This window comes from Mobula hypostoma, chromosome 6, assembly GCF_963921235.1.
Source record: "Mobula hypostoma chromosome 6, sMobHyp1.1, whole genome shotgun sequence".
Lineage (NCBI taxonomy): Eukaryota > Metazoa > Chordata > Chondrichthyes > Myliobatiformes > Myliobatidae > Mobula > Mobula hypostoma.
Window position 1 is genome coordinate 170,024,054 of NC_086102.1, and position 19,640 is coordinate 170,043,693.

Consider the following 19,640-nt stretch of genomic DNA (forward strand, 5'->3'; position numbering starts at 1 on the left):
TACTGTAACTAACCCTATAAACATGGCATAGGCGAAACAGTGAGTGATTATATTGTCCTCCCAAAAGACCTTGCAAGTGAGAATCATAGAGGTGTAGAGTAGAGAATGGGGCCCTTCAGCCTAACTTGTCCACCCCAAATATGATGCTTATCTATACTAATCCCATTTGCCCATCTCACCCTACTCAAATGCTTTAAATTCGATACCATTATCTACTTCTACTGCTTCCTCTGGCAATTCGTTTCACATGGTCAAAACCTTCTGCATGAAAAACCTGCCCTTCAGATCTGGCGTACTCACCTCTACCTTGCCAAGGGACAGCGTCAACTTGCGGATACCTCCTCTTATTTACCCCTCGATCATGACCCCACTAAGGAGCACCAGGCTGTTGTCTCTCACCCCATCACCAGCTTTATCCGCTCAGGGGATCTCCCATCCAGGGCTACCAACCTTATAGTTCCCACACCCGGCACTTCCTGTTTCTACCTCCTACCCAAGATCCACAAACCTGCCTGTCCAGGTAGACCCATTGTCTCAGCTTGCTCCTGCCCCACCGAACACATTTCTGCATACCTCAACATTGTTTTATCCCCCCTTGTTCAATCCCTTCCTACCTATGTTCGTGACACTTCTCATGCTCTGAAATTTTTCGATAATTTTAAGTTCCCTGACCCCCAACACTTTATTTTCACCATGGCTGTTCAGACCCTATATACTTCCATCCCCCACCAGGAAAGTCTCAAAGCTCTCCGCTTCTTTTTGGATTCCAGACCTACCCAGTTCCCCTCTACCACCACTCTCCTCCGTCTGGTGGAATTGGTCCTTACTCTTAATAATTTATCCTTTGGCTCCTTCCACTTCCTCCAAACTAAAGGTGTAGCCATGGGCACCTGTATGGGTCCCATCTATGCCTGCCTTTTTGTTGGCTTTGTGGAACAATCCATGTTCCAAGCCTATACTGGTATCCGTCCCCTACTTTTCCTTCGCTACATCGATGACTGCATTGGCGCTGCTTCCTGCACGCATGCTGAGCTCGTTGACTTCATTATCTTTGCCTCCAACTTTCACCCTGCCCTCAAATTTACCCGGTCCTTGTCTGACACCTCCCTCCACTTTCTGGATCTTTTTGTCTCTATCTCTAGAGACAGCTTATCTACTGATGTCTACTACAAGCCTACGGACTCTCACAGCTATCTGGACTATTCCTCTTCTCACCCTGTCTCTTGCAAAAATGCCATCCCCTTCTCGCAATTCCTCCGTCTCTGCCGCATCTGCTCTCAGGATGAGGCTTTTCTTTCCAGGACGAGGGAGATGTCCTTTTTTAAAGAAAGGGGCTTCCCTTCCTCCACCATCAACTCCACTCTCAAACGCACCTCTCCCATTTCACGCACATCTTCTCTCACCCCATCCTCCAGCCAGCCCACTAGGAATAGGGTTCCCCTTGTCCTCACCTACCACTCCACCAGCCTGTGGGTCCAACGTATAATTCTCCCTAACTTTCGCCACCTCCAATGGGATCCCACCACTAAGCACATCTTTCCCTCCCTTCCCTCTCTGCTTTCCTCAGCGATCGCTCCCTACACGACTCCCTTGTCCATTCGTTTCCCCCCCCCATCCCTTCCCACTGATCTCCCTCCCGGCACTTATCCTTGTAAGCAGAACAAGTGCTACACATGCCCTTACACTTCCTCCCTCACCACCATTCAGGGCCCCAGACAGTCCTTCCAGGTGAGGCGACACTTCACCTGCGAATCGGCTGGTTGTGATATACTGCGTCTGGTGCTCCCGATGCGGCCTTCTATATATTGTCGAGACCCGACGCAGGCTGGGAGACCATTTTGCTGAACACCTACGCTCTGTCCGCCAGAGAAAGCAGGATCTCCCAGTGGCCAGACATTTTAATTCCACGTCCCATTCCCATTCTGATATGTCTATCCACGGCCTCCTCTACTATCAAGATGAAGCCACACTCAGGTTGGAGGAACAACACCTTATATTCCGTCTGGGTAGCCTCCAACCTGATGTCATGAACATTGACTTCTCTAACTTCCGTTAATGCCCCACCTCCCCTTCGTACCCCATCCCTTATTTATTTATTTATTTTCTCTCTTTTTTTTTTCTCCCTCTGTCCCTCTCACTATACTTCTTGCCCATCCTCTGGGATTCCCCCCTCCGCCTTTCTTTCTTCCTAGGCCTCCTGTCCCATGATCCTCTCATATCCCTTTTGCCAATCAACTGTCCAGCTCTTGGCTCCATCCCTCCCCCTCCTGTCTTCGCCTATCATTTTGGATCTCCCCCTCCCCCTCCCACTTTCAAATCTCTTACTACCTCTTCTTTCAGTTAGTCCTGACGAAGAGTCTCGGCCTGAAATGTCGACTGCACCTCTTCCTACAGATGCTGCCTGGCCTGCTGCGTTCACCAGCAACTTTTATGTGTGTTGCTTCAGATCTCCAGTAAATTTCTTCCCTCTCACCTTAAACCTGTGTTCTCTGGTTCTAGACTTCCTCTACACTGGGAAAGGACTATCTGCCTCATCTGTGCCTCTCATGATTTTAAATCTTTGTAAAAAGTCATTTCTTAGCCTCCTATGTTCCATTAAGAATAAACTTAACCTATCCAATGACTCCTAAGCAAAGACCACCATAACATCCTGGTGAATCTATCCTGCACTCTTTCTAATGCTCAACATCCTTCCTATGGTGAGACAACTGGAACTGTACATGATGCTCCAAGTGTGACCTGACCAATGTTTCGTACAGCTGAAAAATTGTATCTCATCCCTGATGCTCAACGCCTTGGCATACAAAGACAAGTACGCCAAATACCTTCTTCACTACACTATCCACCTGAATTTGCACCCCAAAGTCCCTCTGTCCATCAAAACTTCTGAAATCATTGGCATTTATTCTATATATTCCGTTGGTATTTGAGATCCCACAGTTATTACAGATATGATGTATTTGTGGATTACACATTCAGAGTATGAGGACCCAGTCTAACTTGTAAGCACAAAGTGCCTCACATTCAATTTGGGTTATAGGATTGTGTCTTCCATGAAGATGACAGCCAACAATGCCAGGAAATCCTGTTTTTGCCAGCCAATGTTAAACCGCAGTCAAAGCTCAACTCCCAAACCTTCATCATGTGATCAGCGGGAATTTGTAGCCACTCCCAGTCCTGAACAATGGTAAGTTATTGGCGGTACAATTTGACACAACTGAGGGTTTTTCCACTGTTGAAAAACTGACCGACATCAATCTGGTTCATCACCTCCCCTTAGTAGGACAATCAGGAGAAGTTTGTGTAAAGTATGTTGGCTTGGGTCTTGAATTACTAGTAGTGCGAAGGACAATACCAACACAGGAATGCAACTTTATGGAAAAGCAAGGCTATTTCCACTATTCCTTGAAGAGCCTATTGAAAGAAGACCTTCAGAAACTAGAAAGAAATGGGAGTTTTGATCACAGTAACTAATTATGATTGGGTACCTCCAATAGTACTAAAAGCAGATAAACAGTAGATTGTGAAGTGAACACAAATTAATTTTAAGTCAGACATTCAGCAGTGAAGAAAATTATTGACCAACCTCTCAGGACTTGCATACACATTTGTCGGGATCCTGGTTTCTTACATAGTTTGACCAGATTATGCTTATGTACAGCTGGATGTAGATAGGAACAGTTAAAACAACTGGAACCCCTGCACTAAATTGCCCTGTGGAGTCAAATGGTCATTTAAGAATTTCCACATCACAATAAACAACATCTTGAGGGTACAGATTCTCTTCTTAATGTAGCAGGTAGTGCAAAAGATAATGTAGATATTTTGTGAAAAGTGCTAAAGCGACTCCACCATCACAAAGTGAATCAGTAACGGTTAAGTTCACCTTCATATCATCAGATGTTGCATTTCTTGGTCTAAAGATAGATATTAATGGGTTGAAACCTGTTAAAGATAATATTTATGGTATTCTAAAAGCCGAATGTTGAGAGAATTTCACAGAATTTTGCTCCTTTATAGGAACTATTCAATAATATTCCATACTCTTGTTTTATTTTATGATGATACTAACATCATTGCACCAACTTTGTTAACGAGAATGAGAATTGACCTGTGTATTATGAGTCAACATAAGCACAGTCTGATGCAGCTTGAGAGAAGCTCTACCTGTTCAGGATGAACCGAGGACAAGCCTCAAAGTACCATACAATGTTTCCGGCTATAGTGTACATGTTATTATCAACTATATTATGGATGATGGCCACAAACAGCCCATTGTGAAACATATAAAACATGAGAAGGAAGTGCCAGCAGTTATCTCTGGTGTGAAAATAATTTTATCAGTTCCGGCTGGGTAGACCTCTTGTTCTTGGTCCCAATTACAAAACATTATTGAGAATTCTACATTCTGAAGCTGAAATTCTGCAATGGCAAATTCCAAAATGCCAAGGTGGACATATGGTATAATTCAACAAAGTAAATGTGTTGTTGATATTCCCTTCAGATTACTATGTAAATTTAATTAATGGCTACTTTGAGTTAAAAGTCATTAACTTGAAATGTTAATCATAAAGGCACATATACTATTTGCTTTCCTAATTGCTGTTTCTGTATTTTAGCTTTTTTATTTTATATATTAGTTATATTGCTTTTTTTGAATTCCCTTATTGGAAATTCCAAGTGTTTCGACATATTTAATAGAATTTCACCTTTAAAAAATATTGTTTTCCATTCATCCCACCTAATTGAATGATCTCATATTTCCCCACATGATACTGAATTTACCACCTTTCTAAGTATTTACCCCAGTCTATATTCCTTTCATTGAGTCACCTTCTCAAAACTTAATATCCATCCACAACGAGTCTGCAGAAGACTAAGTGAAGTCAAGGAAAATTTCATTTTGTGCTCCTGATGAGATTGTTAACATTCTTTCTGAACAGCACCAGGGATCTGAAGACAATGGCTTTTGTCACTGCACTTTCCTTAACAATTATAAGACTCTACACATAATTGGAAATACTTAGTCTGGGAACACAGATATATGGTTAGGATAGAGAATGTTATTTCCACTGCATGAGTTTAAAAGCATCACAGGTCTTATGAGTCGAATGGTCTGTTGTGGAGGCAACTGAGCCATCAGTGACTGTCAGTCTGAGCACTGGGGACTGATCTATTTGCATGAGGCAGTGTGGGGTTGGCAATTTATCTGGGAAATTCAGGGCTGCAGATTGAGCAGCAATAGCTTAAGAGTGGTGGGAGGCTGGGATAGGTTAAGGGGGAATAGAATTTAAGAAGGATAAAGATGTGTGAATAGGAGGAATATTGACACTTTCCCAACCCTACCCCAATAAGCCTGTCTGCTGATGAGGCCACTGTTATCAGCCACACTGCTCTCTGGCATTGCCTATTGCTGAGAGAACGACGTTCAATTCAGAACATGGCGACTCAGGTTTGATGAGTGCACAAAGGCTTTGGGGGGAGTTTGGGAGTGAGTTTAGAGTAAATGTGAAGCAAAGGGACACAAAAAGTGGGTTGTGGAGATACTCGATATAGGGAAGTAGGAAGGACCTAAATAAGGAGGATGCAAAAGAATGTTGGAAGAGTGCAAGACAGCTGGAAAAGAATATGTGATGGGAAGGGGTCACCAAAAGGGAGTAGATTCAGGAATGAGAAGAATTGGGAGATGAAAGGGATCATGGGAGGATGGATAGAAGGAAAACTTACTCAAAGGCAACTTCCTATCCTTGATAATAAGTTCTGGGCTGCCACATGCCATTACAAGTATTGGTGACTGTTGGAATGACCATCTCTGTTATCGCCATTAGCTTGGACCCAAAATAATGGAGCAAGTGAAACGTTGTCACAAGAAAATCAGTATTAAAGCTCGCATCAACCCCGTAAAGTCAGCTGTCGTGAGACAGAACCAGACAGACAATTTGACAATTCACCTCGGAGAATCCATAGTATCTGAACAGTCCTCATGCCTACCATGATTAGCAACTAGGCAGAAACTCTTGGCTTCTCTCCTAGAAAACCCCAGTGCAGGTTTTATGAGCATGACCAGGTGCTGGCCTGATGAAATAAATATTTATGGAACACCTTGCTGGAACAAGTCAAGGATAGTGGGCCAGTAGGCAAAACAAATGGCCAACTGGTGGAGGAAGTAGAGTCTGTCATTTTTAGAATTAATTCTTTCTGGATTAATATAGTTAACAATGGACATAATGAAGTCTCTGCTGATAATCTGCAAACCTGAGATCATTAACCAATAAGAAGTTACATGTGGAATGCCCTTTGATTAGGAAGAATCATCATTGGCTTATCTGAGAAGTATAAATTGGTGTCCGTGAACAGGAGTCATCTGAGCCTGGTGTCTCACATGAACTGGCTATAATGGTTCTTCTTAACAAAAAGCAAAGATTTTGAGATGTGCCTCCAAGTACCTCAAAACCTCATCCTTAATAACAGACTGCAACACCTTCCCACCACTGAAATCAGGCAAACTGGCCTGTAATTTCCTTTCTTCTGCCTCCCTCCCTTCTTAAAGAGTGGGGTGATATTTGCAATTTTTCAGTCTTTTGGAACCATTCCAGAATCTAGTGATTCTTGAGAGATCATTGTTAATACCTCCATAATCCCTTCAGCTACTTCTTTCAGAACCCTGTGTGTAGTCCATCTGGTCTAAGTGACTTATCTAACTTCAGCCTTTTCAGCTTCCCAAGTACCTTCTCTTTAATAATAGCAACTACACTCACTTCTGCCCACTGGCACTTTTGTATTTCTGGCATTCTGTTTGTATCTTCCACAGTGAAGAGTAACGGAAAATACTTATTAAGTCTGTCTCCATTTCTTTATCCCCCTTTACTAACTCTCCAGTGTCATTTTACAGCGGTCCGATATCTACTGCAATCTCATCTCTTTTACTCTTTACATATCCCACAAAACTTTCTGTATCCTCTTTTATTTATTGGCTAGCTTACCTTCATATTCCATTGATTCTCTCTTTATGGCTTTTTTGTTGCATTCTGTTGGTTTTTAAAAGCTTCCCAGTCCTCCACCTTCCCATGAATTTTTGCTATATATATGTCCTCTCTGTTGCTTTTATGCTGTCTTTGACTTCTATTGTTAGCCCCTGTTGCCTAATTTCCCCTTTAGAATACTTCTTCATCTATCCTGTACTTTTCAAATTGCTCGCAGAAACTCTGGCCAATGCTGCTTTTTTTCTGTCAGCCCTGCTGGTGTCCCCTTGCAAGCAACTTTGGCCAGCTACTCTCTCAGGCCTCTGTAATTCCCTTTACTCCACTGTAATACTGATACACCTGACTTTAGCTTCTCCCTCTCAAACTGCAGGGTGAACTCTATCATATGATAATCACTACCTCCCAAGGGTTCCTTTGCCTTCAACTCCCTAATCAAATCTGGGTCATTACATAACACCCAATCCAGAATTGCCGTTTCCCTAGTTGGCTCAACCATAAGCTGCTCTAAAAAGCCAACTCGTAGGCATTCTCCAAATTCCCTCTCTTGAGATCCAGCACCAACCTGATTTTTCCAATCTTCCTGCATATTCAAATCCCCTGACTATCCCATGACTATCGAAACCGCCCTTTTTTTGTGCCTTTTCTATCTCCCATTGCAATTTGTAGCCCACATCCTGGCTAAGGTTTGAAGACCTATATATAATACTCATCAGAGTCTTTTTAAGGATTTCCAGCATCTGCAGACTTTCTCATGTTTGGGGTCTTTTTAACCCTTGCAGAGTCTGAACTCTACCTATAAGTATTCTACATCTTCTGATCTGATGTCACCTCTTTCTAAGGTGAGTTGTTATACTTTGGTAGATCAACTGCAAGGAGACAGTACACTGTTAATGGCAAGACCCATATCGGAGTTGATGAGCAGAGGGATCTTGGGGTTGAAGTTTGTGGCTCCCTGAAACACAGGTTGGTAGGTTGGTAAAGAAGACATGTCTTTTACTAATCAAGGAATTGAGTGTATGACTAAGTATAGCTCCATCACCATATACAAGTTTGCTCATAACATCACTGTTATGGGCCATATCACAGGTGGTAATGAATCAGCATACAGGAGTGAGATTGAAAATTTGGCTGAGTGGTGTAATAACAACAACCTCTCATTCAATGTCAATAAGACAAAGGAACTGATTTCAGACTTCAGGAGTAGGAAACCAGAGGTCCATGAGCTAGTACGCATCGGAGGAAGAGAGGTGAAGAGGGTCAGTAACTTTAAATTCCTGGGTGTCATCACAGAGGACCTGTCCTGGACCCATTATGTAAATATAATTGCAAAGAAAACACAACAGCAACTCTTCTTCCTCAGGAATCCGCAGAGATTCGGCATGTCATCAAAAACCTTGGCAAACGTCTATAGATGTGTGGTGCAAAGTATACTGACTGGCAGCTTTACAGCCTGGTATAGAAACACCAACGCCTTTGAGTGGAAAGTCTTACAAAATGGTAGTGCATTCAGCCCAGTCCATCACAGGTAAAACCCTCCCAACCACCGAGCACATCCACATGAAACATTGTCATAGAAAAGCATCATCCATCATCAGAGATCCTCACCACCCAGGTCATGCTCTTTTCTCATTGCTGCCATCAGGAAGAAGGTACAAGAGCCTCAGGACTAGCACCACCAGGTTCAAATACAGTTACTACCCCTCAACAGTCAGGTTCTTGAACAAAAGGGATAACTACACTCATTGAGGGACTCTTTTATCTTGTTATTTCATGCTCATTATTTATTGCTATTTATTTATTTATGTTTGCATTTGCACATTGATCCTGTTTACAATGACTGTTTTATAGATTTGTTAAGTGTGCCCACAGGAAAAAGGATCTCAGGATTGTATGTGCTGACATGTATGTACTCTGATAATAAATTTTATTTTGAACTTTGAACTTTGAGTTCAGGAATTGGGAAGTTATGTTGCAGCTTTATAAAGCTCTAGCTAGGTCACATCTGGAATACTGCATTCAGTTCTGCTTGACCCATTACAGGAAATATCTGGAGGTTTTGAAAAGGTTGCAGAATACGTTTATCAGGATTATAGGGCATGTGCTATAAAGACAGCTTGGACACATTTGTGTTGTTTTCAGAATCAGAATCAGATTTACTATCACTGGCACATGTCATGAAATTTGTGAAAATTTCTCTGGAGTAGTGGAGGCTGGGGGTGGTGAGATTTGATAGGGGTGTATAAGATTATGAGAGACAAGGTTATGAGAGAGATAGAGTAGATAGCCAATAACATTTCACCAAGGTTGAAATGTCTAGTACCAGAGGGCAAGCGTTTAAAGTTAGAGACGGGCAAATTTCATGAATACATTTGCAGGACAATAGAGGTTTTCAAGAGGCTCTTAGATAGGCATATAAATGTGCAGGAAGTGAAAGGATATGAGCATTGTGCAGGCTGAAGGGATTAGTTTTGCTTGGGGTTTGATTATCAATTTCATTAGTCCTATACAACATTGTGGGCCAAAGGGCCTGTTCCTGTATTGTACTGTTCAATGTTCTCGAACTGCAGTACAACAGTGCTGAACTGATTGGGGAAAGGAATAATAAAGAAGATTTCTGGAAGCAGGACAGTGAGAACTCAGTGGACTAGTGAGCGAGAATTGCAGGAGGAACAACTATCGCAAGGAAGACCACCTGTCTGGAGCAGAGAGAAGGATCAATCATTTGGCCAACAGGAGATCCTCTATTATAGCATTGTGAGAGAAAGTTTGGATAAGTATTGGTTCCAAAGGAGGAACAGAATACATGAATTATCCCAGTCGATACACTGAAGTTGCTAGTTTGAATTAATTAGGATTAGTGTAGTCATCTATTTAACCTAAGTTAGTTGACCAAGGTTATGGTCAACAAGAGACCAGGAGCATTTCAGGATCAGAAATTCCACCTTGACTCTGGATCCTGTGGGGATAGGTCTAGGAGAAAACTCCTCACTTAAACAGATGATGAAGGAAAATATTGCAAGTGGTCCAGCAACTTGTTGATAATCATGACATATACATGTTCTCCAGTACTGTCAATGCCTGATCCAGCCCAAACATCCAAGGGGCCACCTTGCTCAGAACAATGAACAGACACAAACATCATGACTGAGGCAGTCAGCAGCTGTTGGAAGAGACACGTCAGAGAACTCCTCAATTACAACTTTGTCCTTGAGTGCCTTTGACTTATTTTCATAGGAAATTATCTGGTTGAACCAAACCATCACCCAGCACCAACAATTTGAAAAGGCCTTTTACAAACTAAGAGGGCCTTAAGAGCAATTGGTAGCTCTGTTGTAGTTGTAAGTTACAATCACAAATTCAAAATCTCATATTCCATTTCTGAGAAGAGGAGAACTTATCAGGGCAGGCAGTCACAAGCTGTTATATGGATTATCCCCCCCCTCAAGGAGGTGGTTACTAAGAACAGACTGGTATCAAGCAAGGCTGTGTCATCTCTGAATTGGGACCTTTAACATGTAATAATATTCTCACGGTAAACCTGGCCAAGTAATAAAGATTTAACACTACAATATGACATGAAATAGTCTTCAGACCTGGGCTACTTCTTCAAAATCATCATGCCTCTTCTGAAGAGCACGTGCTCTATGAAGTGACTTTCCAACCCCAGTGTGCTTGCTAAGAAATGCTTCTCCATGGTTTTCAATCCAGTCCAAAACCTAAAAATAAAAAAAAAGTGATGGTACGTTAGCAGGGAAACCAACAGAAGCAAACCTTTGAAATACATAATGTTAAGAGTAAAATTCTGCAAGTATTTTATTGTAATTTGGTCAGAGGAAATTTTTGAATCTAGTCAACAATTCAATAGCTAACTGGGGATACATGCTGATTTGTGATAAATACTTATACGAAACACCACTATTGAGAATTATTAAAAATAAATTGATATGATTTAAATCCAAGGAGCTTCAATAGCTATAGTTAATATACAGAAGGAAGTAAAGCAAAAAATTGATGCTCAATCCTCAGAGGATTAAAACTATCTTTTGGTTATATTTTCAAATTTTCCTTGTCATTTGTGCATATCTCTTAGGTAAATATTTGTTTATTAAATCATGATACTGTTTCCATTGGCCAATGATCCAGGTAAAATATTAGCCCACATTTTTCTGACTACTCATCTTCCATGTTCCCCTCTGCAGATCGAGAAGGTCAGTCTGGTTGGTGTAGATGATTCCAGTGCCAATCAGTAAGGTCCTAAGTGGTGGTAGGGTCTTTAACAATGTACTAAATCATAAAGATGGATCAGAGTCATCTCTACTCATGAAACTCCACGGTAAGATGATAACAAGCTGGAACAGCAGGCTGTCTGGGCCCTTGAGGATGCTCCACCACTCAACAGATTCATAGCTGATCTGATATTCCTCAGATCCACTTTCCTGCTTTTTCTGCATAATCCTTGATTCCCTCACTGATTAGATGTTTCTGCATTTCAGCCTTAAATATGCCTGAAGACTCTTCCCCCACATCTCCCTGAGACAGGGAGTCCTCCAGGCTCACAGCCCTCTTTCAGAAGAGATTCTTCATTTTGGACTTAAATGAGTTTTTTCCATATTCTGAGATAGATACTCTTCAGTTCTTCAGTGATGTTATCATACTTAGATCCTCCCCAGTTGTACTCAATGTTAATTGAACATCTGCAGTGTCTTCTACCATAAAGAAGTGTGCAAAATATTTATTTAAATCCTCTGATATCTCCTTTGCTGTTTCCTTGTTTCCCATAACTCATTCCCCAAGGGGGCAATGTTCATTTGGACCTCTCTCTTCATATACTTAAATACATCCATTCAGTCCTTTTTCATGTACTTTGTTACTTTGACTTCATCGCTTTTTTAACCTTCTTTTTATTATCTTTTTTGTTACCTTTTGTTGAATTCTAATGTTATCCCAGTTATCAGGTCTACCATTAAAATCTGCCCCCTCAGAAGTTTCCCTTTCAGTCTGATACTCTCTGTTAACTTACATCACCCAGGAAAAACACACTTTGAGAACTGCCATCTGTTACAACCGTTTTCGTTTTGCAGTGATTCTGAATCAAGAACAATGACAAATGAATCCTGTAAAAATATGAATTTGTAGTAATAAAAGATTTAAAAATGACACAATAGATAAAATGTTAAAATCATCAAACCTTTTTTTCATTAAAGCTGCTTTATTCTTACAGGATTAACCAACCAAGCAGTGGAGACCTCAGCAAGTTCTACCCTGCCATTTGACTCAATCTGAAGTTCAATGACAGAATGACAGAGAGAAAATGGCATGCAAGACCCTTCTCACTGCCCATGCATGGGGCTCCTTATGCTGACATTTTTGTTGAGAAATAAAGGCAGTTCTGAGTGGAATTGCATGCAAAACTGGTCAAAATCTGAGTCATTTTAGCTAAGATGCTTTTTTAAATTGCTTCATATATTGATTTTATTCTGTGATTCATTAGCATTCATTTTGAAGTCAAAAGAAAACCAATTGTAAAGACACTAATTGCAAACATAAGGTTCATTAAGGAAGTAAATAAATAAATCTAAATGTTACTATAGTTTTAGATCGTACAAATTCATTTGCAGAAAACATTAGTTTTACCTATAATGCTAACATTATTCCTATGGTGGGTTTTTGATTAGATGTTTCTAAATCTTTTCTTCAATTATTACGCATACTATCCATCTCAGGGAATTCTTTTCAAAGTTCCATTTGAGTAAAATCTCAACAATTATTTAAAATCAGTTAAACATTCAAAAAGATGATTGATTTACACTTCAAAATATTAGCTTCATAAAATTGATGAATGTCTGTCCAGTGCTAAAGTTGTCAATCAGCCTCATATCTGAACACATGACACAGCATTTTAGTATTTGAATTGAATATTTTGGTTTATGCTATAATTGACTGATGGCAGATTATTTGGATAGCAGTTACCAGACCCTGTCAGGTTGAGTCAGAACATGATTTGTTTGAGTGTGGCTAGCTTTTAGCTAAAAAGTAACTTCAAAAGGTCAATACTAAGAAAAAGCTGAGGTATTTCTTGCTAAAGTTCACATTGGAAAAGGAAGGTAGTAGAAAGGAGTGAAAGGTAGTAGAACACAAGTAATATGTTTGAAGTTCAAAGTACATTTATTTATCAAAGTACATATACAGTATACAACCCTGAAGTTTGTCTTCCCCACAGACAGCCATGAAACAAGAACCATGCAACCAACCTACCCAAAGAAAAACATCAAACTGCCATGCAAAAAATGATATAATAGCATGAAAATAGAAAAAAAATCAACATATTTTGAATTATCCAATAAATATTTGTCATTAGAGATTTTAAACAATGGAAATACAGAGGAATGGTAATTATGAGCAGCCTAATAAATGAGGATCCTGCAAAGAACTTTGTCCTTACTCAACAGTCCTTGAGAAGGTGGTGTTAATCACCTTCTTGAACCTCACATGAAAGTTCATGAAGTCTGCTATTGGCATGGAAGTATCAGATTTAGATATCACAAGAATAAGGGAATAGTGATATATTTCAGGAAATCTACTCTCTCCTGTCACCTGTGTTGTTCGGTCCTTCTGGTGGGACTAGACATGCACAGAGATTGTGATTAAGGAGTCTGGTATGTTGGCATAAGATTGATCACTCTACTGTAGTCCTTATTGTAAAAATTTCATTCATGAAGGATGAGAGGCAACTGCAGCACAAGTTTTCCAGATGGAGTGGGCATTTAAATGGCAGAGCGGACTCAATGGGTCAAATGGCCTAATTCTGCTCCTATATCTTGTGGTCTTATGGTTTTATGCATGGGTGATTGGCTGCTCTGCAGTAAGCATACAGTCGTTTCTCCAGTGACACTCCTGCTCTTGGGGGAGTGTAGGGTGATCTAACTGTGTGGGTTCTGGAGGGATTGATGATGAGGGTCCTGCAGCCTGAAATGGTTCTGGGAACGGAAGCGGGGCTCTGGTTCGTATTCCATACGACGCTTGTCAATACGGAGAGCCAGATTGGTGAGGCTTCCAAGGACAGTGGGTCTCTGCCAGGTAGACAGCTTGTCTTTCCGAGAGATCATGATGGTCATGGGTCAGTAGTGCTTCTACGTTCCAGCTGCACTCTGCCACGAGGTTCCTGAATTCCACGGTGTAATCCAGTACTGTACCGAGTGTGAGCCTTGATGCAGGCAAAGTGTTCAGTCTGTTGCCCCGCTTCCACTTCCTGGATGACCAAACACTCAGCGGTGAAATCTTCATAGCGGTTGCAGATGGGGGACTTATTGTCCCAGTTACTGGCAGCCCAGGTCAGAGCTCACCCAGTCAAGAGAGAGATGACAAAGGCAATCTTGACTCGGTCCGTAAAATACAGAGATGGCTGGAGTTCAAAGTGCAAGACACACTGGGACAGGACACTGTATTCAGGCAAAAGAATTGGGGTCTCCGAGGGAGGAAGTTGACTGGTGCAGAGTTACTGTATTGAGATGGAGAGGAGCGAGCAGATGGTCAATGGTTCCCAGCTGCTTCTCGATCATGTGCACACGTCGACGGATGACTTCCTTCAGGCAAGCAAACTCTGCTGGTTCAATCGCTGGTTTACTCCTCTTGTCAGGAAATGTAGAGGGGCTTGACCCAAAAGCAGAGCTGCAGAGACGATTCAGCAATGAACGATAGCTTTAATAATAAACTACAAAAGTAACGAGCCATGAAGGGCCCAAAACAAGAGGGAGCCAATATGAAATACCGTGCCAACAAGGCAACTGGAGGCTCAGACTAATTGCTTGAAGCTGGCTGGTTTGTATGAGGGAAATGTGGATGAGAGCTGGGTTTAAATAGGTGATGAGTTAGAAATGAGTGGCAGGTGACTCTATGGAGACTGAGAAGACCTGACGTAGTCATTCTGTGCAATTGATGTCCATAAGCATTGACAGAATGATGATTACATAATCTGCTTTTATGATAATTTTAGCTTGAAGAACATAGAAAATGAAAATAATGCAGGAGCAGAACTGGATCCTTTACAACCTTGAACTAATGATCCAGCTCAATATTTGGGGTACCGCCTTTTATTTTTATTAATTTTTTCCATAAAATTCTGTAGATCTCTGATTTAAAATTAACAATTCAAGCCAAATCTATCTCTGTTTGTAGATGTGAGTTTGAAATTTCTCTCTTTTCTGTCTAGGTGCACTTCTAATTTCATTCCCAAAAGTCCTGGCTCAGATTTTTATATAATAACTCTTTGGTTCTGGATTCTACAAACATGGATGATAGAACAATACCACACAAGAAGTTCCTCTGTCCTGATGTCAGTTTAAACAAATCCCATTTGTGTACACTTGGCCCACGGCCTTCCTCCCTATCCGTGTGCCTGCCTAAATTCCTTTTAAATATGCTGTCATAAATAGTAGAACTATTTACTATATTTTCTCTCAGTTCCAGATGATCAAGAAGTTACTAAGGAGAGAGAAAAGAGAATATGAGAATAATGCTGTGAGCAAACGAAGAGCAGCTTGTAAGAGCTGTTATAGAAGGAAAGACCACTGAAAATAAAACACATCCCTTGTTAATTTAGAATTGACAAACAGAAATGCCTGGGAAATTGAACATTTTTTTGCGTCTGTCTTCACAGAATTGCTTGAAAAATTATTCGGAATAGCGGAGAACAATAGTTTTCAAGTGAATGAGAAGTTGAAAAAATTCAACATAAGCAACAAAATATCAGAGAAATTAATGGAACAGAGTGTTAATAAATTACCCAGTCCTAATTGGCTGCAACCTAGGATTCTGAAAGAGATGGTTTTGAAGATAATAGAAGCATTGGACATTACCCTCTCAACTTCCACAGATTTTTTTTTATTGAGATACAGAGTGGAATAGGCCCTTCCAGTCCTTTGAGCTGTGCCACTGAGCAATCCCACTATCTAGTCCTAGCCTAATCATGGGTCAATTTACAATGACCAGTTAACCTACCAAGCATGGAAAAAGCTCAAAACTATTATGATGAACATGGTAACAGATCATACGAAGGATAACAATAGAACTAGGCAGAGTTAACCGGTAGTTATGAAAAAGGAAATCATGTTGATAAATCTGTTACTTTTTTTTGAGATTATAACTAGCAGAATAGATAAGGAGGTACCAGGGGATGAAATATAATTGGATTCTTCTCAAGACTTTCAATAAGGAACCACATTTGAGGTCACTGAACAAATCTGACCATATGTGATCATAATGTTATGTGGATTTAGGATTGGTTACCAAAGAGAAAGTAGAGAGTGCAATTAAGTCACTTGAGACTCAGATGAAACTAAATATTTTCACTCAGTGGTGAAATTGTGGAATTCTTTACCCAACATACTCAATCAAGAAAGTATTTAAAATAGATATTGATTGATTTTTGGATATTAAACGAATGATGGAATATAGGATGTGTTCTGGGACCCCATGTGTTGGCCTTCAATAATTGGGGACTGAATTCAAGAGCCGTGAGGTAATGTTGCAGCCCTGTAAAACTCTGGTTAAACCACACTTATTGTATTGTGTTCAGCTCTCACCTCATATAGGAAGGATATGGAAGCTTTAAAGAGGAGATTTACCAGCATGGATTAGAGACATTGTTTTATGAGGAAGGACTGAGTGAAGTAACGGAGAATGTGTGGTAACTTGATAGAGGTACTGTATATTAGATGATAAGAGGCATTGATAGAGTGGAAAATCAGTGCCTTTTTTCCAGGGCAGCTTTAAATAATACAAAACTCATAATTTTAAGGTGATTGGAGGGAAGTATTGTGGTATGTCAGGGAAGGTTTTTTTTTTACACAGAGAGTGGTGCGTGCACAGAACACAATGCCAGGGGTGGTGCTGGAGGCAGACACAGTAGGACATATAAGAGACTCTTAGAGAGGCATATGGATGAAAGAACAATATGGAAGGGAAGTGTTAGATTTAGCTTGGAGTAGGTTAAGATGTTGACACAACATCATTGGCTAGTCACTCTTACAGAAGGATTAAAGTATGATTCTCGACTGCACAACGTTTGCCCCTTTAGAGACTAGCAATTCACAAGACTATCCGATCTGACCTGTTGCTGAGATCCACCTCCTCTTTCATCGATTCCATTCCTGTTAAACTGTTACACACCCAAACTCCTCCTTGCCCCTCTATAATTACTGACACTTTAAATTATTACTTTGCCATTTTGAAACTATCTTTCCTCTCCAAGTGATTGCACATGTTGTTACTTACCAAATCTGTCCTTATTTTTGCCACAACTTTGTGCTTAAATACTTCCAAATGTGTTTCCATTCCAGTAACATAAAGGAATAAATAACAACTTTTGTTACTATGATCTTGGTTCACTATCACTCCATATCACTCCAAACAATCATGTTTCCTGACATCACTATAGACTTTGACATTAGTCAACAACATGACTTATTGCAAATACCCCTCTCTACTATATAGTTCTGAAGCAATGGGGTCACTTAATTAGTGTTTTTCCCACCATTGCTTTTCCTGGTGTCTTCACCATTCTTAACTCTTTGTATCTTCATGGCATCTTCCTCTTTCCATACGGCGCCTTTTGATTTAATTCAGTTTTTTTATTGCCTTTCTAAACAACGTTTGCCTTTCTGAACAATTTGCAGCCTCATTATTGTCAGACAGTCTGATATCTACTCATTGATGAACTTCCATTTACTTTAAGTACTGGAAGAATAGAAACGTCAAACTACACCCAATTCTAAATCCTTTGTCCTTCAGAATCAGAATCAGGTGTAATATCACTGGCATATGTTGTGAAATTTGTTGTTCAGTAGCAGCAGTACATTGTAATGTATAATAATAAAAACTATAAATTACAATAAGCATATATAAAAAAGAAAATTAAACTATAGAAGTGGTTTCAAAAGAGAGGGAAAAAAATAGTGAGGTAGTGTTCATGGGTTCATTGTCCATTCAGAAATCTGATAGCGGAGGGGAAGAAGCTGTTCCTGAAATGTTAAGTGTGTGTCTTCAGGCTCCAGTACCTTTTCCTTGATGGTAGCAGTAAGAAGAGACATTGATCTGGATGGTGGGGGTCCTTATTGATGGATGCCACCTTTTAGAGTCATTGTTTTCTGAAGGTGTTCAGATGCTGGGGAGGCTAGTAGTCATGCTGAAGCTGACAGTGTCATGGTCCGGTCCGTGAAGGCCGCAATCTGGTTCACGGTCCGGTCCGTTGATTCATTATTCCGGGTTTTCCTGTTACCCCTTGTTCCATTGGGTGCCTTAATTGAGGCACCTGATTCTAGTTTCGGGCTGCCTACATAAATAGCTCCTGGATTCAGCTTTGGCTGCTGGTGTGCAGTGGGGCTTTTAAAATGTCACCAGTGTCAGCACTACAGGTAGAAATGGGAATAATGCCTTTGGAACTAAGAAGGATGCAACTGATGGCAAACTACTGGGCTAACTTGCAGGGGCACAATGATTCTCACCCTACTAAAGGAGTGTTGCAGGAGTGCTGGGAAAATGGGAGGTTTCAGAGGGACACCTTTAGTTGGGTAGGGAATGATATTGCGAAAGAATGTGGAGTATTTGATCTGAGGATAAGTCCTTCAGTAGTTTATCCGGTTGTAGCTCCATGGAAGCTTGTATGGCCTGACATAGACTGGCATTTGTTAGAGGTAAAAAGGAAAGAAAGATATAAAACAGATTTGGTAAATGCATTTAACTGTCATGTGATGGAAAAGTATAGTGATTACACTCACATTTATACGGATGGTGCGAAGGAACCTGAAACAGGAGTGACAGGGTTTGGGGTGGTAATACCAGCAAAAGAAATTGGAATCAGCAGAAGAACATCTAATAAGTTAGGGGTGTTTACAGTGGAGATGCTGGCAGTGTTGGTTGCGTTGCAATGGGTGCAGAAAGCCAGACAAGCCAAAGCATTGATATGTTCAGATTCATCCTCAGTTCTAGCAAGTTTAAGGTCTTTTCACACAAACAGTCGGCAAGATGTACTTTATGAAGTCCTTCAGTTAGTTACAAGAATTGCAAATCAGGGAGGTCAGGTAAAATTTCTATGGGTTCCAGCACATGTAGGGGTGAAGGGGAATGAGAGGGTGGCAAAGAGGGCGTTAAAGAAAGAAAATGTGGAAATGCACATTAGTATCAGTAAAGCAGAGGTTAAGTGTGTAATCTGGGAAAAAGTCAACCGAATGTGGCAAGAAAGATGGGACAGGGAGGGGAAAGGGAGGCATTTATATCAAATACAAAAGAGTGTTGCAGTTATTAGGGTAGGTGATGGAAACAGAAGAGAGGAAACTGTGTGGACTAGGTTAAGGCTGGGGCATTGTGCATTAAACAAAACATTGAAAATGATAGGGAAACACCGGACAGGATTGTGTGAGGAATGTCAGGAAGAGGAGTCAGTAGAACATGTAGTTTTGTGTTGCAGGAAGTATGGGATACAGAGAGAGATGATGAGAAATAATTTAAGGGAGTTGGGGATGCAGGAATTCACATTAAAAGGGTTGCTGGGCATGGGTGAGAGAGCACAAGTCCGGGTATTTTTAGCATTTTTAAGGGGTACAGGGGTTTTTTATAGAATATGACGAATAAACAGGAGTAGGATACTAGGATGGTCAAAGA

General features: G+C 40.7%; 1 protein-coding gene across 4 annotated transcripts in view; it reads right to left on the bottom strand.

Annotated features, from left to right (window-relative positions):
- The window catches only part of kalrna (kalirin RhoGEF kinase a), a 747,932-nt gene that overhangs the window by 356,970 nt on the left and 371,322 nt on the right, over positions 1-19,640 (bottom strand). For all 4 annotated transcript variants that reach the window (XM_063052247.1, XM_063052242.1, XM_063052243.1 and 1 more), the window contains exon 10: positions 10,577-10,699. In XM_063052247.1, coding sequence (XP_062908317.1) covers positions 10,577-10,699 — 123 coding nt within the window. The remainder of the gene's footprint in view (positions 1-10,576; positions 10,700-19,640) is intronic.